This window comes from Zosterops lateralis (assembly GCF_965231275.1).
Source record: "Zosterops lateralis genome assembly, chromosome: 3".
Classification (NCBI taxonomy): domain Eukaryota; kingdom Metazoa; phylum Chordata; class Aves; order Passeriformes; family Zosteropidae; genus Zosterops; species Zosterops lateralis.
The window spans coordinates 18,610,273-18,637,681 of NC_139764.1; the positions used below are offsets into that span (position 1 = coordinate 18,610,273).

Sequence of the window (27,409 nt, forward strand, 5' to 3'; positions counted from 1 at the left end):
CAAAATACTAAGTTTTGAGAGGGGGTTGCTGTTTTGCTTTGCCCTATAAATAATTTTGATCTAAATAAGAAAATGACATAAAAAATCAGGATGATGACCCACAGTAAGAATAAGACATTCAGTGGTACAGAAAAACATCATATGCCTGTCTTATACTCCGTAAAAGTACTTCTATCGCTCTAACTTTCATGAGGTTGCTAATAGACATTTTTCTAGCAAGTATAAGAAGATGAAATGAAAAAATAAATTTTATTTCAATTTTAAAAGAAATGGGTAATGATGCTCTGATTAGAAAGTTACACCACTTAAAAGAGGAAAATAATTGGAAATTAGATAAGATTCCCTTTGATGCAAACCTGCTATATTAAGGAACAGCAAAGAGAAAAGTCCTTCTTTGTTTGAAGGAAATACAAATTAATTGAAAAACATTACAAGCATTATGTAAACAAACCCAAGAGATTTAAAGCTTTTGTAACACAGAAAATACATAAACTGTTTCATAAGACACAGAAGTCAAAAGGCAATATCCTATAAAAGTTATTCTCCAAAGCGCTACTGAAAAAGCAATACCAAGTCCTTTAAAGAAGAATTAAGCAATACTATTTGAAATAGCAGTATACAATTCAGCTTAATATTTTTCTTTAATATTTCATAATATTTTTACTTCTGGACAACAGAATCATAACAAAAGAAGACAACAAAAACCCCACAACTATAGGACTTTTGGAGAGGACTAAGGGCCATTAAAACCGCATATGTATTTTATATTTTTGTCTGAGGACATCATGATGTATATTGACAATCATATGCAGGAGGCTTACCCCCCTAAAAGGAGTAATATTCTTTAGATGTAAATATGACTGTGTGTCCAAGGACACATTAGCCGAAAAAATAAATCTGTTTGACAGCCAAAACTTATAGCAAGGTGAATAAATATTAGACTTCTCATTTACTTGAAAGAGAAAAATTTTACAAAAAAATACAGCACCTTTTAAAAGCAAAACTGTGAGTACAATACAAAACCTGGTAGAATACATGGAGAATCTGACATAAAATGAGGTGTAAATACTTTACATTGCAGGCTAGCTCTCTTCTCATAGATAAGAAAAAACCCACATAAAACCACATAAAGGCAGCTGCTTTTTGACAAGCAACTGCACAGAGGGAAGTTATACAGCTCTGCATATATATATACTTACTGTGTATATGTCTGTGGCTAGCACACAACAATAGATGTACACTGCCAAAACTGCATAAGGAATACACTACACACCTGGAACACACACAGAGGCACGGATATAAACGTGTTTGAACACAAAACTTGCTGTGCACAGGCAGAAGATTTCACACAAAAAGCAAATACACAAAACAAAACCAGGTAGGTACATGCTGCTACAGACACCACTGCGCACATATGACTCCCTAAGTCAAGCCTAAAAGACGACACACGAAATGTAAAAGAACATGTAATAAGTGGAGTGCCAAGCTGCAGCGACTGCTGGTGTCATCCCTGCACTATCAAACATACATATGAGTATGATTGGAGACAGAGAGGCTAAATATTTCACTGTCAGAGCATGTCGAGAAATGCAATTCATTTCTCTCTCATGTGCTTTAGGACAATGACAATTTAATACAAGGCCAGTGGATGTAAAAGAGATAAAAACTGAACAAACTGGCCCAGCATAATCACAGATTTCCTCTAGAGAGCTCGGCAGCGTGAGGCTCATATGCACTTGTAACGGATCAACATTTTATTGTTTCTTCCCTCCATGAATTTGCTGTGAAAAAGAATTCATAGCAAAGCTTATCTTATAGACAGAGGCTACTTCAGGCTTCAATAGGAGCAAGAATCCCTTTTGTATTTTTTTCCTATTTCTCCTATACATTATACTTATTCTAAGCAAAAAAAGTAATTATTTTATATACTTCCTTGAAAGCTTAAAGAAGCATTTTTTTCATTCCTGCTTATACTTCCACAAAGGTGCAAGCAACCTCACTGCAGGCCCAGGGTCAGTCCTTTAAAAACTGTTCTGTAAAATGAATTATCTTGTCACTTATTCATGAATATATTATATTTTTAGACCATAATTTTTCTATCATAACTTTGTAATATACAGAAATAGCAGCAAAGCATGTGGACTGACATATCTGTGAGAATAGACATATCATACTTTTTAGCTACTCTAAGCAAAGTGGGCTTCAAGTATTGTTAAATATTATCATAGACAAGTTACCTTCTCTATTTGATGAATAGCACCATGTATTTGAAATTAATTGCAAAAGTAGGGTTGGCTAATGAGGTGGCCCTTATCTTTTCTCAGCAGTGCAAGCACAAGTATTTTTCTGCTGGCTCAATATTTTTTAAATGCCCAAAGTGCTATTAACTAAGTTGAAATCTGATTAAAATATGAACACTAAAATATTCACAACAGCTAATGCAGCTACACACAGAAAAAAAGCAAGGAAAATTCTTATCTCTTTTCTTATCATTAAGCATGTGTTTTGAAAAATAATAATTAAATAAATTGTTCCCTGCAGATTCTCACAGTTGTTTTGCTTCCCATTAGCATCTTTGAAAACAGTTTGTTAAGACAATAGTTATTCTTTATTATGGAACTATGGGGATGACGCCCTTCTACCTGCCTCAGCTTAAAAAGAAATTTGTAGGAAATGTTAAAGCTTAAGGTCTGCCAGAAAAAGGACAGCAATTCTTAGGAAAAAACAGAGGGGGAAAGTACGGAAAAAATGATCAGCCATTTGAGGGAATTAATGGATATCCACAAGGGCTTTGCTAATAACATGGGTTAATTACCGCTGCAACGCACCAGGCTCAGTAAATAAAAGAGCACAACCATAAACACATTAAAATGAGCACCCATCACTAAAAGAGGGGTAAGCCCCAGTGAAGGAAAAATCTGCCAGACAGGCATTTCAGCACAAACCCTTTGTACTTTCTGCAGGATTCAAAAACTTGCCAGCAGTGTAGCAGAACCAAAAAAAGCAAAGCCCTACGACCGGAAACAGGGAAGGAAGAAGGGAGCAAGGCCTGCCTGCTGCCCATGGGAGAGCCCACCCAGGGCTGTGTGCCACCCCACACACTGGATACCCACGGGAACACCAGCCTGGGGCTTTATTTCTCGGGAACAACTGTAACAAGCTATCTAATAAGACAGACGGGAGAGGTTAAAGACCTTCAGAGCCTGGAGAAACCGTGGAGCGGAATCAAGTGCTGCTTCCCACTCCACAAAAAAGCGTTCTTCAGTCTGCCCCTTTCCTGCCTTTACGATTGAATGACATTTCCAAAAAAATTCCTCAGCAATTTGAGGCTATGCAAAAACATTTTAAAGAGTGAAACTGACATAAACTCTTTCATGTTTAGCACATAATCGCCTTGCGCACACACAAACACACAAATAAATGCACATGTGAGTAACACGCACATTCACATTTATCCATACACAAACACAGCCCGGCCAGACTCACAGGGTGACTCCACAGACCATTCCCACATCGCGACACGAGAACGGTTAGAAAAATATAGAATATGTACACCAACCATCACTGCACTGAGATACTCACATGATGTGACACCTACGTCCACTTTTCACATTTTACAGCCATTCTACACAACCTTTATTTCTCGTCACCTGCGTATTCTATCGGTTCTGTCGCAAGATGGAAATCCATTCACGGGAACAGATGAATTTGTTTCACATTTAAACACTGTTGCACATTTTTAAATGGAAAAACTGGGAAAGCAGCTACGTGTTCAAATGAATGAAACACGGTGAGCCACAAAATGCAAACGTACATAGCGCATGGAAGGTTTCTGGAGTTACGAATCTCCTCAATTTTCAATGTTTGGCATTCAGAGACCATGTTTAAATTTACTAAACTAGTCCTGTTCTCTCCCCTCCCTACTCCCCCTGCTTTTTTGGAGTGTTTCAATTGCCTTTCCTTCTTCCAACAGCTGTGACAACTGTTAAAACAGTCGGTAAAATTAAGTCCGCTCTATAATCCTTTAGTCAACGTTACATTTTAATCAGAGGTTGAAGGAGATTTCCCGTTATGAACGCAATGATTCATTTAAAATTATTAAACTGACACATATGTCAGAAAGAGCAGATATATCTATTGCATCTGTTAGCTTATTAACTATTAGTAATTATTAGCATTATTATTATTGCTGAAAGAGCAAAAAGCTAAGACTGCAGCTGGCTTTAAGTTATTGCATTCTTTAACAAGCTCTGCCTTAAAATCAAAGCATACCTAGTGATGGTCAGACAGATGTCTGTGCACTCCCAAAATGTTCGGACAATTTTTAGCTCAAATCCTCCCTACCCTCATCCATAAGACCTGCAGAAACTCTTACATCTCTTTGTAAGATTTCATGCTTACATGTGTGTCTGCATGTTACAGTATGTAGTCAAATCACAGTTATTATGGATATTAATAACATGTAAAACTCTGGTGTTCACTAATTGAGATGGAGAAGCAGATATGTTTGTGAATGTTAGTTCTTTCTCTGTGTGTCCACTCAATCCCACACGCCTCCAGCCCTGCACTCAGACAATATATTAACAGTGTTTTGAGACGACTTTTAATTGAGTCAGAGGAAGAAAAAAAAATTAGTTTGAATCTTGCACCAGAGCCAAAAAGACATGTGCCCCGATTTCATTTAAATGCATCTACTCTAAGAAGCTTATCTAAACTAATCATTCAAATTAGCTGTAAGAAGGTAAATTCAAGAAAGCTCCTTTTGGGGGGGCTGGGGGGGGGGGGGGTGAAACATCCACAAAAAAAAAAAAAAAAACAAAAACAAAAAACTAAAAAGCACATAAAATACTCAACTTAGCATCTTTTGATGTATTGTATGAAAAACGTGTCATTGTTAGTAAAAGCTATGGAAACTGCACGCTTACATTAGGAAGCTATCTTACACTATACATACAGTGCGCTGACCTATAAGCAAAGCTACCAGGGCACTTTATCTTCTTTTCTCTACCCCCAAAACACTCCAGCGGGCTTTTCCCCGCGTCCCCTTCCCAAACTCCATCCCTTCGAGCCAGGCTATTTATTACTTCCCACCCTATTTCCATAACATGAGATCACGGCAATTCACTTTTGCTGCCTGGCTTAATTACGGCCATCCCCGCGCTGTGCAGGCGGTAAGGACAGCTAGTGGGCATCACCTACAGTACACTGCGCTCCCCTCCCGAGCAGGGGCGATGCTGCTGCTGCTGCCGCCGGGGCTTCTCCCGCCGCTCCCGCCACTAACGCCGGGGCACAGCACGAAGAAAAATGAACCGGTGACAGCTCCCGTGATATACTAATATTTAATCCCAGCTGCGGGCTGAAATCAAGTTGAGGAGCCGCTCCTCAGCGCCAGACCGCGCGGTTGTGTTTGCGCGCCGCGCTCCCCGCCGGAGTCGCTCCGCCAGGTACCTGCGAGGGGCCGGCCGGGAACTGCGGCTCCGCCAAAAGTGCGTTCGGCGCCTTTGGCGGGGAGGGACCCGCCGAGAGCCCCGGCCGCGGGTCCGGAGCGGCGCCCCCCGGCAGGGCTCGCACCGCGCCGGGCACCGCTCCCTCCTTCCCTCCCTCCCTCCCTCTCTCCCGCCGCCGCCTGTCCGCCCGCCGGGGAGCGGCACCTGTCAGACGGCGGGCGCCGGGTTCGGGCGCTCTCCCGTTCCGCCGGGCGCTCTCCCGTTCCGCCGGCCCCGCTCCCGCCCGTTCCCCCCCCCAGCAGCGCGCAGCGGCCGCGCAGTGCCCGGGCCGGCTCCCGCCCGCGGCCGCGGCGCGGCGTTACCTGCAGCGGCGTCTTAGGCGCCTGTCATGTTTTTGGGGCAGGCGGCGTGCGGCGGTGGTGGGGTGGGGGCGGGGAGCGGTACCTACTCTTCCTCGTAGTGCAGGGAGAGCGGCTCCGGCAGGCAAAGTTCTACCGAATCCATGTGCGCCCGGCGACCATCCTCCGTGCGCCCCCGCGGCGAGAAGCAAAGTTTCCGTGGCCGGGCGCCGCTGGTTGGCAGGCGGGCGGGCGGGCGGGCAGGGGCAGGCAGGGGCGCGCTGCGGGCGCGGCGGCGGCGGCGGCGGGCGGGGACCAAAAGCTCGCCCGCGCGCCTAATCAAGGACTTAAAGCCCCGCGCGGCGCTCATGAATATGCAGCAGGGCCGTACATATGCATCCCCCCGGCCCGGCGGGACGGCCGATTGGTGCGGCCGCGGCCAATCAGGCGCCGGGGGCGCGGGGCGGCGCGGGGCGCGCGGCAGGTAGAGGGAGGGTGGGGCCGGGGGAGCGGCCTGAGGCGGCCCGAGGAGGCGGCGGCCGGGGCAGAGCCCAGCCGGGGACCCGCCGCGGGGGCTGCCCGCCTCGCTCCCCTCCTTCCCTCTGCCCTTCTCTCCTCCCCGCCCGGCCCCAACTTCGGCAGGTGCCTTGGCAGGCTCCCGGCGAAGGACCGCGCGCAAAGGTAGAGGATGAAGTTTGCGCCGCCGCCGGCCGTGGCGTTGGGCTCTCCGGAACGCCGCTGCCCCAACCTTTGGAACTGCTCGGCGCCGGGGAAAAACAAATAATTGTAACGCCAAGCGCAGCCTGCCGAAGCCTCTGGGTAACTCAACTTTTCATTGTCGTGCTAGTTGCTTTTTTTTGGGGGGGAAAGGGGAGGGGGAGCGGGCTGGGATTTGACTATGTATATACGATATTATATATAAAAGCATATAAAAATTATACAACCATAATGCAGAGATATATAATTTCCTATTTAAAAATTAAAACTTTCCTTTTTTACTTAGCTTAAAAAAAAAAAAAAAAAGGAAATAAAAAAGACATTTCTAACAAAACGAGCACTCAAATCCAGTCCTTAATATAATGGGAGCGAATACAGGTACGGGTGTTCCTATACAATATAGGGGTTCCTATACAACATGGGGGGTGTATTTACATGTATATATATATATGGGATATGCCCCATGCAAGGATTTGGATGTTTAGATGTGCATATTTAGAAATGAGGAAGGAAAGATCCCGGGCAGATCAATTTTCTCTGTTAACGTGCAGGGATTAGAGGGGACCAACTCAGCCCTGCCTCATTTTAATGAGATAAGGAAGGGCTGCACTGGAGTAGCTCTGCCTTAGTAAATCTGGGAGGGTGCCTAGACCTCTACGGGGTTTGGGAGTTTGGGGTTTTTTGTAAAGTAAGTTTTGCTGAACTAAAAAGGCAATAAACACGAATCTCTGTAGGCATGCCTGCATAAACATCACCCAGCCCGGTTCCAGCAGAACGCTGCTTACAGCCAGCTCAGAGTTGTTCTCTGCTGTAGAAAAGATTCCTGATTAAACTTATTCCAACATAAAGAACGTACTCAAGTTTAGTGACATTAGGGACACTGCATAATGAAACACAGGCACATCCTCTTTTGAAAATAACAGTAATGAATATGGGATGATTTTTTTTTCTCAAAAGCTTCCACCTTTACTTAATATCATAACTAAAGCACCAAGCGTATTTTCCAGGTTTAAAGCATTTCTATCCCTACCAGTGAAAATAGATGCAGGCTGTTTTTGTCCAGAAAAAAAAAAAAAACAAACAACAAGCCGACACTGGAAAGACAATAATTTCTTAGAATGCAGCTCAACTCTTACAAAATCTTTTGTGACTGGAGCCCTAACATGATGCAAATGGCAGTCTGTTAGATCAAAACAAATCAGTGCGAACCCTCAGAATGCAGTAATGCTACTCACAAATGGAAACAGAAATGCCCTCTCCAGAGCTGCTTCACAGCATTAAAAATAATAACAATAAAAAAAAATAAGGCAGCAACAGAACCAAATTCCAACACATATAGGTTCAATAGACATGTTTGTGTATGTTCACAGCAGAGAGATTCCAGCGTTCTGTATTTAACCTTATGTGAAGACTGGGCCTTCTTCCTACAAACCTGGTATAAATACTTGCAATTTTAGGAATCAGAACTCACACACCAAAACTACGGCTCAGACTACTGTATAAAAGCAGGTAGTAAAAGCTCAATTACCAGTAGCATTATGCTGTCTATATTGTTAAATGTGAACTCTGTAATTAAGATGTAAATTTGCTTGTGAGCAGTGAATTAAAAAGCTCAGAAATGCAGAGTAAAATTTAAGTACTCTGTAGAAATATCAGGAACAAAAAAAAAATCAGTTTTTGCTAATTTCAAAACAAGAGGCATTAAATCATGTTATTCTGTTAGAACATCCTCTTTAAATAACAATTTGATAAATGCAGATTTAGGAATCAAATCAGAACTTGAATATGATGTCTTTATGTAGAGTTATCTGTATGACTATATAAACTCAAAATACAAGTACTGCAAACTGATTTACATATGCACATGGGCAAAACATGCAAATACAAATATATTGTTTGTACTGAGCATCTCTGTGTATAGATTTGTAAAAGTATGTCTGTTTATAGAATTATACCCACAATGTCTATTTTTCAATATTTTTATATTCCAAAACAAATCACTGTATGTATATGTCTTCTTCTTATATAAAAATCAGCCATAAATGACTCCCTGTACATGTGTGATTTGATACGGTCACTTTTCTGTATTACATTCCTTGGAATACACAGTCCTGAAAATCTGACAGCTCATCCATTTTGAAACTTACCAAAGCACAGGTTTAGCTTCATTCCTACTTTTGTTCGTTATCTCCTACGATTTTATATTCAGGGGCTGAAACACGATGGGCTCTCCCTCTGTCATGGTCTGTCTTCCTGTAAAAGCCTCTGTTTTCACATCCCCTCGTTTCCACTCCCTTGTGAGCTTGTTGTCCCCCACCCCCCTCTGCACCCCCAAATCATGCATTTTTCCTCTCCCTCCCCCTGTGAGCCATTCCCTAGTTTTCTATCAAGCATCTTTCATCCAAGCAAGCGGCTCTCTGCCCTGCCAGTGCTGCCTCTTGGAGAACCAGAAATACCGTGCTGTACTTTGCATGTTGATAAACAAAGCAGTTGGCTTCTCCCCCCAGGGACTGAAAGTGTCACCTCCACCAGACTGGGGCCTGGAATTCCAACTGCATTCTTGAACTTGGGTTTCACAGTTACAGATCAGTTTGGGGAAAGTGATGGGGGAAAGAAAAAGAAAAAAAAGAAGATCAGGAAGAGATTACAGCAGCAAATAAACTGGGGCTAACTGTATCTTCATTTTAAGCTCTTCTGTAAAAATAAATAAAAGCAGAAGTAGCGGGAGTGGGGGGGGGGGGGGGGGGGAGCAATCCAGGTACCAGTTTACTGAATTTTATCAGGGAATACACAGTAAGAACATGCATGCAAACACATCTGCAATAACTTATCAAAATGTACAGTGCAAAATCTTACCACAAGGAGTCTATACAAAACAGTGGTAATGGAATCAAGAGAGGGGAAGAGAAAAATCGTCAGGAGTGCTAGTACCAGTCAAGGGGCATTGCTGAGCAGCAGCACCTACATTTCCATGTCTGTCTGTGCATCTCATTTTTCCTCTTGTGTTCCAAACAGTACATCTTTAAGCATCTTCACATCTAAATACTACAGACATTTCAAGGCATCAGAAGAGCCAGATTCTTAAAGCACAACCTCCTCAAGGCAACTGAAGTGAGGTTCAGTGGCGCTTCACAGAAACCTCACAGTGCAAATGTGTATTTACCAAAAAGAGCAACAAGCTCAAGCCAGCAGAGAAGTAGCAAGATTATGAAAGTCTGGTAGCTGCTGAGGATTTATTTGGGAATAAGCACACTTTAGATAAAGATTTGCAATACACCATTGGAGCCTTATTCAAAGTCCAGCTGGAAAATACCATTTTGTTAAGAGTTTGAAATAAATACTGAAGTGTCATCAAATATGTGATCTTCTCTTTATTCACAATCACTCATTAAAGAAACTCAACTCAGATGTGATCTCACTCAATGCTACAGTGAGATTATCATTAGAACAGTATTGCTACTGTCTCCTTCTCTTTTGTGCTTCTCACTGGAAGACACTCGGTGCACCCCTGGATATGCTGCTAATGAATTAAAAAAACTAAAAACTAACGCCTCTAAAGTTCCAAATTCTGCTCCCCTGTTTGTACATAGTTGGACAAACGCTATCAAGTTATTCCTTAAAAGACATGGGCTGCTTCAGTCTGTATTTAACATTAATTACTCTTTGTTTTGATCTTAGGGGAAAAAGCTCACATAACACAATCTGTGATGCTCCTTAGAACTTTTCCACAGTGTGTTCACAAATACATGGAGCAAGGCTTTTAGCTTTTGCTGTTACATTCACTCCCAGCATATAAAAAATGCCTCTGTGAAATAACAGCAACTGCCTTACCATGTTACTGAACTACATTTAATTTATCTGGTCTCAAATAAATACTCCATATTTTTCTCCTTGTTTTGTTTTCAAGGGCATGGATATGGGTATTTAAATGACTGCTTTCACTGGTACAGAATAAAATCTCTTCACACTGCTATAAATGAATATTATTCTCTTGACAAAACACCTTTTCCAAAGCCTCTGACAAAATGAAAGAAAGGGAAAAAAACAAAACAAAAAAAACCACAAACCAGAAGAAGGGAGCCACACGCACATTGCCTGTCACCCACCAAAAAAGGTCTCCTCCCTAAAGATAATTCAGGCACACACTTCAATATGGATATCTCACTATTACCCCAAGCTCTTTTTTTAGTGTAAGTTTCTTCAGAGAAACTGAAGTGCATTACTGTCTCAGACAGCCAAGGATAAGATGACTGAGGGAATTCAGTTGCTCTGTTTAATTAATACAGGATTATTTCACTTTCATTTTGTGAAGCTAATAATATGACTGGTGGAATGTCAGTAAAAATTAAATCATAAACTAGTGCAGTACCAAAGGGAAAACTTACTTTAGTTATGGAGTATTCCCAGCAGAAATCTTGAAAATCTTATACATATTTACACTGATAAAATACCACATGTACTTCATGGGATACTGCAAGCTTTCTACAATCCTTGTGGCATGTATTTACAGAGCAAGAGTTAACATTTTGAGATTATACATTAATAAATGAGTTGCAGTTGTATTGTTTCTTGAATGTTAAGCACCACATACTAAACGCAGGAACACGTTCAAGGTCAATGCCCTATTTTAGACCTTTTCAGCAGCTGTGATATTATGATAATCACACTTAAAATATTCCTATAGAAAGAGTAAATTAGCCCCTTTCACTAGAAGGATTATTATGATAAACAACAAATCTGAAAGAGAACAAATTCAGATTTCTCTTTTTGTTTGCTGTTTTTGTTTTGGTTTGGTTTCTTTTTCCCAGCAATGCAATAAATCGCTGTCTTTTACTGTGATGGCTTTTCTATCCAGGAATTAAAAAAAGACAAACCTAAAACCCCAATACTTTATTCTGCACTTATATTACCTTTTTTATCTTTTGAGGTTTTTTGGGGGGTTTTTTTTGAGGCCTCACCTATGTAAAAGTGCCTTCCTTAAAATGCATTTATGCTTTCTATTAGAATCAAAACATTCCAGTTGACATCCCATTCTATCACCTATACTGCAGTGAAATGTAATATCCCACTAAACCAGAAGGGAAAGAAGAAAACTTAGCATCAGCAGCTACTCCTAAGCAAGATTAGGGGTTTAGCTCCATCTAATTGAGGGATGAGATGTGTCCCTCAATGGGTCTCCCCACTCCCCCACCTGCCCTTCTACCTGACTTGCAAGCTCCAAGTGCTAAAAATAGAAGAAGACGATGGAGCGTAAATATTTCCCCAGTGAAAACACCAATAATCTTTACTGTGAGCTGACATGAATTGCTTGTTACGCTGCCCTAGGATATCACGGCTTGGAGCGAGAGCGCAGACACGCACAGAGCCACCAACCACCCTCAAAGCTTTTGTGCCGTCTATTTGTGCATGTCCATGTCGCAGAGGCTCCTACGACATCTGACGTGGAGCCGGGACACCTGCTGTACAAAACGCGTCCTCCAGCCTGCCTGCCCCCACCCCCGACGGTCCCAGCCCATCTTCCATCACTCTTCTGCCTTTTTCTCCCCCTGATCCCCCTCCACTCCCTTCGCTCTGGCATTTTTATTATTAATGTTATTGCTATTATTACTGTCCAAGCATAAGCTGATCCACAGGGGAGCCTGTGTAATTTAACCCCTCAAGCACTAAATTCCTTCACATGTGCCAAAGACACAGGTTTGTTGTTGCCTCCAGCAATATCCCGGGAAGACGAGTGATGGCGGTGTCATATCATCACACAGCGACTTAATCTATTGCGACACCCAGGGAACGGGTAACTGAAGAGATTTACAGAACATGCTCTCTGCCTGAATACAAAATGTTATCCCCTTTACCAACAAACTCAAGTCACGAGAAACAAAGTGAAACAAATTTTGCCCTCTTATGGCTCATTGTTTCCATGACTGCTTTATCCAATCCTACCCCCACATTACTTGTCCCACTGTACATCTTCTAGCCATACAACACTTCTTTTCAACATTTTTGTTCTCCATCCTTTGTTCTTCACGTGTTCTCTGATTAACAAACAGCTAGATCATGTTGAACTGCCAAGTAACATAAGCCTTAGAAATCTTTTATCCATACACTGGATGACTAGAACTATCACATCAGGGTTATCTCCACGTGCTGTCTTTATGTTTTTTGAGATCTAAGGTATGCTTTTTAAAACAATGGATTAAAAGGGTTGCACTTTTTAAAGGTGCAAGGAACACTAAATTAAACACAAATTAGCTACAATAAATACCAACCTCAGGAAAACATCTATTTTAACCACTGAAAATTACCACCTCCCCAGTCTGTCTGTCAAGTAGGGACTTCCTCCATAGTTGTCCTGTTATCCATAACTATTAAGGAACAACTCAATATAATAAAGCAGCCTAGAACTGTTCTCTCCAAGATCGAGGTGAGATTCTCTCTCTTCTAACGTTTCACCGTCCTAGGAAGCAAGAATTTGGCACAGAATTAATACTGGAGACAAATGAGACTAGTGAAATGTCCTCAGCTCAGGATAACCTGATTGTGCTGGTGAAAAGAGCTTTCACCATGGGAAATTAACAGCTCTGAAACCACTGGTAACAAAGGCTGAGTTCAGATGCTCAAGAGTAAACAAATCCTTCCTCCCCATAAAGTAATAGCTACCCTTATCTCTAGACACCCAGATCTAAAATAGGTAGAGGCTTCCATGAAGGCCACTGAACTCTGTCCCTGTAGTAATAGAATTCTGATTTTTGTTTCTATATACATGCCTTTTTAAAAGCCTGTATCAGCTGACTGACTGAGCACTCAAAAGTGTAAACTTTGTATAGAGGCATAATTAGACTCCTGATTACATGATTTCTTGGACACATACTTGTGGGCACAGGAAGACATTAAAAATTCCTTGTAGTTCTCCCACCCATTAAGATGAAGAGACTTAAAAGAAAGGTTATCATGGATATACAGCTCCCAGATGGTAACTCTGGTTCCAGGAGTTTGAAAGGAAAGTGGAATTCAACTGCTTTCTTTCCAGGTCCTTCAGCTCCAGCCCCCTGAAAGCCCAAGGCCTGATGTGTCAGGGTGCACTGAGATGCTGTTGACCACTGCTATTATTCCTTTCCCCTTAGTGGTGGGAAGGAGGTTTAGAACATCCACCACGAAGATGCCAGTGCACACCAACAAAAGTGCAGAAATTCTGCTGTCTCTTGTAGACTTGTACACTAACATTTAAGGGAACATTAATGTCATTAATACAATACAGAAGAGTCACACTTTTAAGAGAAATACCTGTGTTACATTACATTATTACAATGAAAACCTTTTTTTTTCTGGCTCTATTAGTAAGTATGTTCAAATGACAGCATATAATCATAATGACATCCTTCTGCAGCTGAAGCCTTCTATTATCAACTCTGTTTCTGTCCTATAGCAGCTTCACTTCTATTGACCAGACAGTTAGCCCTGTTCAATTATTCAATCTCAAATCAATAGATTTAGCTCCACATATAATAGTTAAGGTGTAAACACTATGCACATGTTCTTTCAGCTTAATTCATTTACTTGCAAATCTGAATTTATATCTTAAATTTTTTTAAGAAACATGCAAACTTCAGTTTTCATTTTAGGCTGTTTTTTCCTCCCACCAGCTCTGCCCCCGTTTCAGGTGTTACATTTCCAGAAATAGAGTTTAACTTGCCTACGGCATAAATTTCTGTCTTTCACAGATAAAAAAGGGAAAGTAAGAATGATAATTATTTGATTCTGGTTATGCTGAATAAAGCAATAAAATAGCAGTATGACTTTTAAGCAGATCCAGTCAATATTTCGTTGCTAAAGCAGTCACTCAAGGTGTGAATTGATCCAGAAAATACAGCCTTTAGACTTACTGCACTTCTGACACTTGTATCACAAACAATTTGGTTCAATTACTGCAGATATGTGTCTGTGTGTGTGCCTATACCTACAACAAACCACACCTAAGTGTATTATATTATAGGCTCTTGGTTACCTACATATCTTCACACACAAAAAAGAGGTAGCAAGAAAATAAGCTGAACCAACACATGTATACAGAAGTGAGTGCCTCCTTCTTTCATTCTAGTTAGAAGCAACTTTATTAATTTTGTCCCTCCAAGCTTACAGAGCTTCCAGATGACAGCCAGATTTTATGTTCTTTTCCCAAACAAATGCATGTTGACTTGAGCATTACCACCACCCCACTCAACACTTTAGCACCGCAGAACAGATTCCTGATTACCTACAATGCTTTAACATCATTTAACAGATTCCTGATTACTTGATTCCTGAAATTCCTAATTCCATTTTTGTGCATCTAGGAAACAGATCTGACACTAGTGCCATAATGCAGTATCTTTACTGACCAAGTAACCCAGAATAACATGGTTACAACTTATCTGAGCCTGAGTTCAAACAATACCACCCAATGAAATACTGATTTCCTAGGGAACACCCTTGCTGTTACCTGCCTTGAACCCTGCCAGGACTATGTCCAAAGCAGCTGCAGTTTATAAGCTGAAGGATAATGCCAGGGAGCTGTTACAGCAAGGAAATCTAAAGCAATTTCTGCACACAACCATTACAACGTGACTGTTAAGAGACAGATAAGAATTTCTATATTATTGTCAAGGAAACAATAAGCTTAAAATTTTGGAAAGGCTTTAAAACATAAAATATCAAAAGGAAAAGTTGCAACTCAGTCTTCCTACTGACCCGTTTACTCCAACTTCAGATTATCTGCTCCCAAGGTATTAGCATAAACTTCTCCCGTGTTATTAAGGGCCATATCTGCATTCTTTAGCACTGTTTGCATTTAGTACACATATTTCAGAATGCTAACAGTCTTTTATTCAATAATGAATTTGGCAGAAAAACAAGAATCGGCTCTCTTTAATGTTATTTTTCTAAATAAATTCTCTAAACCTGATTGAGTTAGATCCTTGAATCATACTTTGGAAGATGCAACTTGGAGTTTTTGAATAAAGTGAAGCACTTAAGCAAATCAGACTTTTATTCTTCACCCACGGAGAAGCCTCAGATTTAAGATGAAAGAGCTGGGCTGCCTTTCTATCTCCTTATCCTGCAAGGTCCCTTCATTCTCCCTGTTTTCCCAGTAGATTTACTTGTGAATCTGATGACAGCCACATTTGAAGTCCTGAGGTCTGACTCCTGACCTCAGTTATGTTAGCCCTTCCCTGCAGAAGAACTACCCCTTGGATCACTGACTTGCTATTATTCCATGGTTAATAGACCTGAGCTGTGCAATATTTTTTTTATCTGGCTACAGTCCTATCTCTAAATTCTCTATTTAGAATGAATACCGATTTTGTGACATGAAGTCTGCTATATAATGAAATGCAAACAATGAAAAGGCTAAATCAGTTTACAAAAAATCTATTTGTCAAACAGTGTGGAGATGCTCCCAATTTAGTCTGGGCAGTGCATGCAGCTCTTGATAAGGGAGTTAAAACCGAGCCGTTCCACTGCATAAAAATAAAAGCATCTGTAAGGGAGAGGCATTTTCTTTAGGAGACTCTTCCTTAGAACCTATAGGTAATTATTTAAAAAAAAAAAAAAAAAAAAAAAAAAAAAAAAAAAAAAAAAGGAAGGAAAAAAAAAAACCAACAAGAAAAAAAACCACCACCCCCCCACACCCCTTGGATTCTGCAGGAATTTTCCAACAGCCAGGAGCACTGTTAGAGGAGTAACAGCAAACGCCTCCCCAGCGCAGTCCCCTTATGTCACATTTGCATTTCTATTCAGCTACACTGCCTGACAATGAAGCAAATGGGCCTGCCTTATCTGTACAATTCCGGACAACAGAGATTTCTAAGCCATACAAAGGAACGAGCTTAACATTCAGCACTCAACACCTCCTGGTGTCCCCCCTCGCCCCCCGCCCCCGGCCCTGGGGGGATGGCGGTCACACAAACACCTGGCCACGCCACAGCCTGACACCCTCGCATGGCATCCGAACAGGAGCCCGGTAACAGAATAACAAAAAAATTACAAGAAAAAGCCATCGAGACTTTCAAGGAGCTCGCCAGCCTCAAGGAAGAAAACAGTCCCGACCCTCCAGATTTTCAGGCTTTGTCTGGAGCGTAAAGGAGTGTCCCTGGAATGTAAAAGTAGATAATATCTAGTCAAGCATTTGTGACTCCCGCCGTCCCTTTTAGGCTGGTATTTAATACAGCAGATGAAACCCATAGAGCCTTTTATCAGGGAAATTTCATATCACCCTAGTTTTCATTAGAAAACCTTTAGCAGCTAGGCTGGCTAACTCATGCCATTTCATTGCACTACGAGGAAATTTCCGGCTAATTCCTTCAAAATTAATATCGTCTGATTTAAAAGTTAGAAATGACAAGAAAAAACCTGCACAAGATGAAACCTCCAGATCAAACTTGTGTTATGACAGGACTTAAGCCAGCTATAATACAGGCTAGGGCTTTAAACAGCAAGGAAAAAAAATTACAGTGACACACTTCTGTAGACACTTTGGCTTTAGTCTGGCTTTACATGAGATAGATATATATATATATATACACACATATATGCACTTACACATTGTAGCTGTCTTCTTGGCCCTCTCTTGCTCTCAAATACTCCGGGTAATAAAATAGGTTTCAATCTCAAGTACAAGAAACTTCATTGTGAATGGGGTAATCCACGTGTTTATTTGTACACACAGAAGTAATCTGGGGTAGCAAGCATGGAGAGGGAGGTGGGACAGTGTCCCTCTTTTTGTCCCAGATAGTAAATCCTAAAGCAGAATATACCTTTTACACAGCATACCGAATTTTAAACTGCTGCCTTATACCTTAATTGTGCTGATCTTCCAGGTAAGTTTATTCTTTGCTGTTGAACAAATGCTGAATTTCTCCCTAGAGGTGGTTGCAATGAGTAGTGATTTTCTATCTTTTTCTCACTCGCACAGTTTTGAAGATTTACAGGCATGAATATCATCACGTTAACACAAAATGATATTACTATTGCCAAAAAACAAGGCAGTTAAGCACAGAGACAGTGAGGAACGAAGAGCACTTACTCAAATTCAAAGGAAACCCAAAGCTCTTTAAAGCAGCCCATTGTTTCAAATTTTACTAATACTGATGCATCAAAAGCTTCTGTGGTTGTTGCCTTTGCAAGAGGCTGGAGTGCATTCTGCCTCAAGTGCTCATGAGAGAACAGCCAACTTTTATTATCCTTAGCACCAAGAATGGCTTTATTGCCGAGAAGGCATGAAACTAGCACTGTCCTGGAATCACACCACCTAAAACACTGCAGATCCCTCAAACTCTGTCAAGGTGACAGATCATTTTTACCTGCAACTGTGCAGGCATATGAGCAAACTCCATGCAAGGCATGGGAATATGGTGCAGTGCAGAGCAAATTTTAGTCCTTACACTTGCTGTGATATATAAAACAAAAATAAAACACAGGACAGAATTAAATAATTGGTACTAATACGTCAGTATTTTAAAACACTTTTCTAGACTGCAGTGTCAGAGATACTATGAGGTATCACACACTGCTACATTGTTGGAACTACTTGTTTTCGTTGATTAAAACAACAATTAGTACAGATGGGAGCAAGAAGTGGTAGCTGAGTAAAGAAGGAAAGAAACCAAGTGAAACATTTTTCCACAGATTGGTCCAAGGTTCATTTTAATCTCAAATCAGGTAATCTAAAAGTCTTGCTGTAACTATCCAAATGAAAAAAGCCCTTACTTCTACCCCTTCATTAACATGCAAGGACAGAAGTTGTAGCATTTACCTTGCTGAATGCATACACAGTTTATGCCTGCGTGCTGCATCTTGAAGATACCTGTCAGGATGGTTTCTACAAGCCTGTCCCTTCTGGAGTAGACTAAGCAACACAGCTGACCCAGAAGGATTAGATGAGAAATTCAACTAATTAATGAGCCCTGCAGGCAAAACATCATTTCTTCTGCTCTTTGGGGCTTTTACAAGGTCAGCTGGTTTGTTGGGGTTTTTTTCCCAGCATCAGGTCACACTCACTCATCTGTCAATTTACACAAGATTTGTAAGACAATAGTGGCCACTATCAAGCCACACAACATGGTACATTTTCCCCAATCCCTACAGTAAGGGAAGAACTGTTCTGGCCAATTCAGCTTTATTAAAATATGCTTCTCTAATGTTACTTTTCTCTTCCAGGGGCAATAGCTTAGAATTGCAAACATAATACTTCCCATTTACAAAAATATTCTGGATCACAAGTTCAAATATTCTGGAACACAGCTGAACTCCCCCCTCCTGCTCTGCTGTCTTTCTGATGATTGCTTTTGTGAGCGTCACATGGCACAGTTTTCTTCCATCTGCCAGAGAAGTTTCCCAAAAAGTGTATCAAGTTCAAGAAATGAGGGATCTGAATAGGAGACTCATTCAGATAGAATTCAGAAAAATTATCAGCTCACCTCATCTGTTTCTCTAGCAGTATGTGCACTGTTACCATCCAATGGCCTCTTTGGTAATAAACTTGTCCCACCTCCCATCTGCTCTTCTTGCTGGCCTCCTGCCACTTCAGCCTCAGTCCTTTCCTGTCTTCAAGATGTCATTCAACTTCACTTGCTCCCCTACCCATTTGTTTCTCTTTCCAAGTGAGATCAAGCATACATCTTTCTATGTCTCTCACTCCAGCCTTTAACTTCTGCTCCATCTTTTTAGTAAGTGTCTATATTTCTGCTCCATTTATCATAGTTGGCAGTATGCACTATGCAGGTGTCAAGGAAACCAAGAGAGAGTTCACTATTCATGATGCTGCCTTTTCAGCCTTCTTGTGGCTTGCCATTGAATGTCAGCTCCTTAACACTGAGCTGTATGTTGAGAAGAATATTATCAGTTAAAGACAAATTACTTGAAGCCAATACAAAAGCACATGAAGAAACAAGGCTGTTTAGACTTTTTCAGCATGACTTCTTTAAGATTTTTATTTGCCTATCACTTGAGTTTTCATGTCATCCCTACAGGATTTTTTCCTTATTGGCTAAAAGAATAAACGTACAAGACATGGTAAAGTGCTGGGACATAAGATGCCTGCAGACCTCTGTAAATGCAAATACCTAATGCTTGACTTCAGTAAATGCTTTCTTTTCACGTCAATACAGACTTGTGTTTCACTAAATGTAATCCAGCTCAGAAAAAGAGACAACTTGGGCTCAGCAGAAAAGAAGTCAGAGGTAAAAGAGAAACACCTAGCTGACTTTCTGCGAAGACTGAGAGCAAAACTCCACCCATCTCCTCTGCTGCCTTGCAGGGACAAAGCACCAGCCTTGCCCCTGAGACTGAGCCCAAGAGGATGGATGCACCTGCTACCAGCCAAGAACCACTGCTTTTAAGGACAACACTCTACTCCACAAACATATAAACATCACAAGAATCTAACTTAGCAAGGAGAGAGTTAACTTGATGAGAATTCACAAATCAGACATGTGACAATGGTTTTCAGGTCAGACAGTTCTTTGGACAAATGCAGGTTAGAGACATCATGATACAAGGGGAAGAATTAACTACTGAAGTAACTCATGTATGAGGTAGCTTGAATTATTTTACATAAAGTGCAGTACAAAAGTGTCCATACAAGGATTTTTTAACTCAAGATACACAGTTCATCATGACTTCAGTCTGATTTAAACTCTGTTTCTTCTACAGTGGAAGTGCACACATCCAACATGAGCACAGTTCATTGCTTTCTATCCTGTATGACAAAGAAAGAGGACAGACACTCCTCATAATCATTTATTTCCAAACACTTCTGTCCAGGCCAGCTTCCTGGTTTTACCATCATTAGTATGACTGCAACGATAAAAGTAGAATTTTTCTTACAGTAAAACAAAGTGTCCATTTTCTGGCCCAGCTAAGCATCTTCTAATGCAAAGCTTACAATTTCCACCCTTACCGATAGTTTTGTGTTTTTAAAACAAGCCTGCAAAATTGTTCTGTGACTGGCAGAGCCACATCTGACAACTTTTCACATCTTCTTTCATACAATTTCTGCGAAAGTGACAAGAACTATTGATGTAAATACAGACATAAAACTAAAACTAAGGGCCTAACATAAAAATTTACTTTAATGCCTTGCAAAATTTCTCACGGGGCTAAAGTTCCATATTTCTCCAATATTGTAGATATTAAATTTCAAATTGAAATTCAAATCTGAACATTTGCCAAATAATTTGCTGGATTTTCCCTGCTTTGCTAGAACGTAGTAAAAGATATTCTAGTTCACTGATCAACTATGTCCCTTTATTCAGAGACCACTACACAACGTCCTTACCCCTTACCTTAGAAAGGTAGACTAAACAATTGCTTTAAGTATAGTAACCTATTTCCTGTCACTGTTACACCACCTGAGAAAAAATCCACACCTCCATGAAGGTGGTCAGCAGAGTGGGTCAAGGTTATGGCTGAAAAGGCACTGGAAGTGCAGGACAACTCCACACTGGAATGGGTAACAAAACTCTGTGGGCAACACACGTGGCATATTACAAGCAATGGGAGATTACAATGATATAATGAAGGGATGCCTCTCGTACCCTGAAAGACAAGGACAGCATAAGACAAGAACCCATCCAATTATCTCCACTCTTATTTTATTCCTCATCCTTCAGTCAACTATCTCAAGCATGGGAAGCACCCTCTTAAATCAATCCCACGTTCATTCCATTTATCCCTTTACAGGCATGCTCATTTTATTCTGGTCCACTCGGAGTCTGGCACGACTGAGAAGAACAAATTAATGCGAGCATAAAAATCTAGCAGGCTCTGTCTGTAAGGAGTGACCACGTATTTTTCTTGTCACATTCCCTCCCCTCTACCCAAGTGCCACAAACCAGCCTCTGTGCCAACGAAGCTATTTAGTACCCCGTGCCATCATGTGCAGTGGGGCAAATCCACACCCTATTGACCACCACTCCATAGCTGTTTGCCTTGTCTCTCTGGTTCGACAAGTCTGTGCTGATGGCACCTGTTAAAGCTGCTTCAACTAAGCTGTTCTGCATTTGTCTGGCTGGATTTGGACTTCCTGGATCCCTGACTGAATACAAAGTGATTTGAAAAAACGGTGTTTGGCAACAAGCACAGTGGGGAGTACACTGCGTGTTGGTATACAAGAGCACAATGTGTTCTTCATAGCATCACTGAGGGAGCATGCTGCTTGAATCTCTCTGCTGTCGAGATCAAAATGGTCTCCTTTGTTGTCAGCTGTTTAATAGCAGCTGTTTAATGTAATTCCAAATGATCTGCTTGAATGAAGTTGTCATTCTTGCAGTTCACTTTAATGTAGTAAAAAAAAAAAAAAAAGCCAAAACAAACCACAGCTTAGCCACGTTATTTTTCTATTGTTCTTACAAAAAGTTGCACTCTCTCATATTTCTGCTAGCCTATAAAACTGATAAAAGTCCAATTTCTTGAAATAAAACATAATTTTGAGGGGAAAAATAGGCAATATTTATTTTAAAACACTTTCCTTTCAGACACTTGAAAATAGCTTAAATAAAAATATCTTTGCTACTAAAAAATACACACTGAAAGAAGTGAACTTGTCAGCAAATATGCAAGCAAAAAGAATATCTCTTTCTATAGTTATTTCAAGACATTCTCCCCTAGTGGGGGTTATAATTTATTTTATTGCATTTCATAAAGCAGAACAAGTTGTAGCAGCACATTGATAGAGTGAAAAAAAACATATGCACTCTTCTTGATGAAGCAGTTTGGCTGAAGAAAGTACGCCTTAGCATCAAGAAAGTATGCCTTTATATTGTGTGGGTTTTGTTAAAATCTGTTTGATACCAAGAACGATAATAAGGATCATAATCTGTAAAAATATTTGCAGCTCTCTGATGAACAATAGAGGGCACTAATGTTTCTAATCTGGCAAACGCATCACGCGCCAGACAGACAAAATACCCCTGGTACTTGTAGCACACAAACCGCATCATCTATGCTAAATACGTAGATAGTAGAGAGAGGATTTCTGTCTCTCAGAAAAGTTCTTTTCGTCCTTTAAACTTCCTCTTTTTTTCTTTTTTTTTTTTCTTTTTTTTGCCTGCAGAAAGTAGGATGTGATAATAACGCGCTAATACTTGCAGCCTTTCAAAGCCTTATTTTCTTTTGTTCATTGAACAAAGCAGACGCAACTTTTCCTGGTATAAATCCTTCTCCTGTGTACTTTCTCACCACATTCTTCTCTGTTTACCTATAGCTGTGTACAATAGTTCAAGGTAAAGCAATTCCACTGATAAATCCGGAAGCTGAAGGATCCTTAATGTGTGTTACCTGCGTTCCCAGGAGTCTAATGCAGAAATATTGGCTGGTGACATCAGTAACTGGGAGATCCTGGGGCACCACCTGAAGCTCTGAGTTAGAAGGGCTTCTCAGGGAATCTTACACCACTGAAGTATTTTGAGCAGTTTCACTTAGCTCTGGAAAGATGTAGCTGCTGAAAGTGGTACTTTCAATAAAAGATGCAGAGCAAGTATATTAGAATGGTTCTGCACCTTAAACTACCTTTTCTCTACAAGCACTAGAAACAGCCATTTAGAAAACAATTCAGCCTTTCCCCCCAGAATAAATCTCAAGAGGATAAAAACTTTGTTAGCAATACTGGTAGCTGAACACTGTCTACCTTTTTTTAAATGCTTTCCAGTGTCTGTTATTGCTATTCAAAGAAACAGATTTATTTCTCAGCCTTGGAGATTGAAACTTTGGCAAGAGAGACTTAAATACCAGACACCAACTAACAGATTGTTGCTAATACTGTGAAAAATTGGTAAATGCACTGTGGTTTGTTCAGAGTAACTTATATGGAGAAACATAAGAAATAATAATATTCTGATGCAGTAATTTCAGCACTTACTTTTAATGAATAATAAACAAGTTCACACTGCAGACAGCAAAGTTTTCATGTATTACATGGCTTCATTTCTGACTCCTCAGTTTTAGAAGAGGTGGATTAGCTTTTCAAAGCTACAAAGATCTCTAGGAGATCTCCAGATATTAGCATCTTTTCCAATCAAATCAGACACCTTTAAGACCGTGTTAATAGCTAGGCTCAAATCTGAAAGCTGGACTCAAGTTACTTCCACTACCAAGGCAAGATATGGACAATTAAGGAAAATAACTCAAATTTCTGTCCCAAGTCAGCCTGAATTATAATGAGTTGCCACCTTCCAATCTGGAACGTTTAAAGACTTTTTGGCCACAGATCTGAATAGTCAATGCAAGTACTAGATGTTCTTTATTTGACTACACTGTAAAGGTCAAAAGCCTACACGTTATTCAAGCAACCCTCCTTGGAGTTTTCTGACGTCAAAAGATTATTCCCTAACTTCAAAGGGGTTGTGTTGTTTGGTTTGTTTGTTTTTCTTCGTTTTTTTCTTTTTAAATATGACCTTAACACAAGCATTCTGCCTTTTGTATCTTTATTTTTGTGTGCCACTGAAGAGACTGGCCTTTGCATATTTCTCCATTTATTTCAGGCAGTCATAAGAGACGTTGCAAACTAACAGGTAAAATACAAGTCTTGCTATGAGGGATTATCATTCCAATTCAGCATATTATATTAAGTGTTATCATACTGATGACACTCAGTTGTATCTTACTGACTGTCTTGAGAGACAAGTAACAGCCAGACACAAAGAGGATCTGTGATGCTGCCCAACACAAAAGAGAGCATATTCTGGCATTGGATAGATTGCTTATTTCTATGTTAAAAATGTAAACAAGAGACAAAGCTATGGACCCTAAGACATTTTGTATACAACAAAACTGTAGTAGGCCAAAAGCAATTAAAATACACAGACAGATAATACATATGTAGAGTACCTGAAAAAGAAGAAATGTTTAAAAGTAGGAAAAAGACAAGAACCTTTGATGGACACTATTTTAAGGAATCATTTTGAGCAATTCATTGCCGTTTTACCAGAAAGTTCTATACAAATGTTGAACTCAGACAAAAAAAAAAAAAAGGGAGGGGGGGGCATAAAGATTCAAACTACTATCACTTGTCTGTTTTCTCTGCCCAGCCTTCAGCAGCTCAGCAATGAGTACTGCCCCTACCATCACCCTGGATGTCACACTTGGCTGTCTCGCAGTCATTGCTCAGTCTTTACCTAGGTCAGAAACTATCCTGCCTTTAGCATTCCTCTTTCTCCTCAGTATTCAGTATTCTTTAAAGGAAAGTTTATCACAAATCTGCCAGATCCCAAACCCATGGATTCCAAATATTTTGAAGGACACATGGTATAACTTGTCTCTGCTACTTGACTCCACCCCTGTGTTTTCCCCAAGATTTTGTCCACCATGTCAAAATACTGATTGTCCTGTCTGTCTTCTCTGTAACAGTCTCAACATTATTTTCCTGTTGTTCTCCACATCAGACAATAGTGTATGCACCTCAATACAGGTATGAGAATTTAGTGTTTTTCAGTCCACAGTTTTTATTTGATGGATGCTTATGACTACACTGGGCCAAGTATTATTGCTAGTTACATCACCAACTCTGGACTTGAAAGATTTGCTTCAATAGAGTTAGAATGGACTTATACCAGCACAAAACTAATGTAGAGACAGATTAAATAAGAAAATACCTTTACCAAGCAACAATTAGAGAAAGATAATTTTTATTATTTTCCTTTTATTACTGATCTGCCAGGAACACTAACCAACATGGCTTGAAGATGCATTAGGAAATACCTAAACTAGTTATGTGCACAACTGTTTAGACACTAGCAACTTCCAGAAAACATCCTAAGTCCTAGAAAACATTCATATATCACCCACATAATGATTTTTACAGAACCTTTAAGTCACCTTTATGGAATGAATTCAGATACTTAATCTAGTACAAAGCCAGAACAAAGGTTTACCTATGAATGTCATAAATGTAGAAAATTCTACAGATGCTGTTTCTTGCATTTTCTTAGCAATCACCATTCAAGTTTTTCTATAACTAATTATTTGATCTCTGCCCTGTTTTTTTTTTGTAATAAAGGGAACTACATTAATAGTCAATCTGAAATTTGCAAGAAACTAAACGCAAGATGACGGAAACAAAGTAAACTTGACAAAACTTCTCTAGCCTTAAAACCAGGTGAAGACTGAATCTCACTTAGGCCTTAACAGCGTGAGGGGCAGTTATTCATTCAGAGATTATTTCTCACCAGGGTTTTTTTCCTCCAAAAGAGCGAAGAGTGTAGCTGCTGGCATGGCAAGGGTGCACTGTGAGTGACACCAGCACCAGGGACACCACTGGCACTGAATCGGTGCCTTCCAGATTTTATGAGTCCCTAAAGCAGTAGGTAGGTTTCAAAACAAGAGGCAAGTTAATCAGCAAATTGATGAGCATATCCTTGGAGCCAGAAGTATTCTCCTACTTACCCTCCCAGTCCTTCATATCAATAATGCATAATTATTAGTTTCAAATTAATTATGTACTCCTGATGCCTAAGCATAAACACAGAAAAGTCGCTCTAGCCTCCAAAATTTAAAAATATCCTTCCTTTTAAGCAGGAACCTATTTCCTAATGGGAGGACACGACTTTGAAGTGGTTTGTCTTTTTTTCTTTCCATAAGCAATATACAGAAGTTCAATTATTCATAAGAAGGACTGGTCATGCAAATAAGGACAGGAAGGCTGAGCACAATGTTGCCAAAACACATCTGAAACACAAAAGGCAGTTTTAGTCCATCCCTTGCTAGGAGGATGTAATCTCAGCAACCCTGGCTGGGGAAGGCAGGGTTCATAAATCAGCATTTACACCATGTAGGGAGAACACTTACAGCAGGTTAGAACATACATATAGTGGGAAGTTTTACAACAGGAGATTTACAACAGTTGGACTCAATAATGCAAAAACACAACCAGAGAGGATCTGTCTGTCAAATGACAGTCTGAAAAACAAAGCTCAACTCTCAAAAATCTTGTCTACATGAAACTGATGTCTTGATCCCTCCAGAAGGCTGAGGTTTGCTGGGCAACTACATTCAGGGGATTCGCTAATTCTTGCAATATGTCTTCATAAGGAGCATCTCCTGCTCTTTAAAACAGCAATTCTGCCAGCTTCAATCAGAAAGAGAGAATGATTTGGTATTTTTGTTGGCTGGTTATTTATAAGAGATCTAGTCTAGATTAGTCCTGCTTGAGTGGCATCATAAATGGCTCCATTCCCCAGCAGTAGTCTACTTCAGATGGGAACCTGACAACCTCTACTTAACGTGTCTTTCATAGTACACAATGAAGTGTAAAAACTGCTGTGAAAAAGCCTGTGTTTCAAAACAAACCATCACGGTAATAAGCATTTAAAACCACTTTTTATTAATATATTTCTTTGTGTACAAAACAAAAGCTTAATGCTACGACAGGACTCGGACAATGTTTTTGTTTGTTTTGCTGTTTTTTGAGGTTTTTTCTCTCTAAATGAAGTACTGCAGCAGCTTTTAGAAGGTCCAAAAAATTTTATTTGAAATAAAGCGTTAAAGTGAGGCTTATGAAAGAGTTGCTTTTTCCCTCATCACAGCTTAATAACATGGGGTTTTCAACCCAAAAAGCTTAATCAAAATCCAAAGTGGAAATCCTAAATTAGTAAATATTGAATTTAACCACTTTTATATCTCAGGTATTAGCAAATACCTTTGGTCTACAGAGATACAGCCCCTTCTAATCCTTATCTGAATTTGCAATTAAGACTTCAGAGCTACAGATATCTGTACACAGCTCTGTACACAGCTCTGCTCTCTTATTTTTAAATTATTGGACCCAAATCAAATCAGTCTTCAAATACATTGGAAAGTAAATGTCTGATGTCTAATTGAACTAATAGATAACACTCTTTTTAATACTGTTAATGCTTAGTGTGGGCTTCACACTGACAG

At 40.2% G+C, this 27,409-nt stretch overlaps 1 protein-coding gene across 42 annotated transcripts in view; it reads right to left on the minus strand.

Moving 5' to 3' along the window:
• ESRRG (estrogen related receptor gamma) overlaps positions 1 to 27,409 on the minus strand; it is a 393,084-nt gene that overhangs the window by 153,375 nt on the left and 212,300 nt on the right. Inside the window, exon 1 of one of the 42 annotated variants that reach the window (XM_083857951.1) lies at positions 5,896 to 5,977. The exons of 40 other annotated variants lie outside the window; for them this stretch is intronic. In XM_083857951.1, coding sequence (XP_083714077.1) covers positions 5,896 to 5,951 — 56 coding nt within the window. In that variant the 5' untranslated portion in view covers positions 5,952 to 5,977. Of the gene's footprint in view, positions 1 to 1,199; positions 1,290 to 5,895; positions 5,978 to 27,409 lie in introns of those variants that run through there. One more of the 42 variants, XM_083857954.1, reaches the window with a different exon arrangement.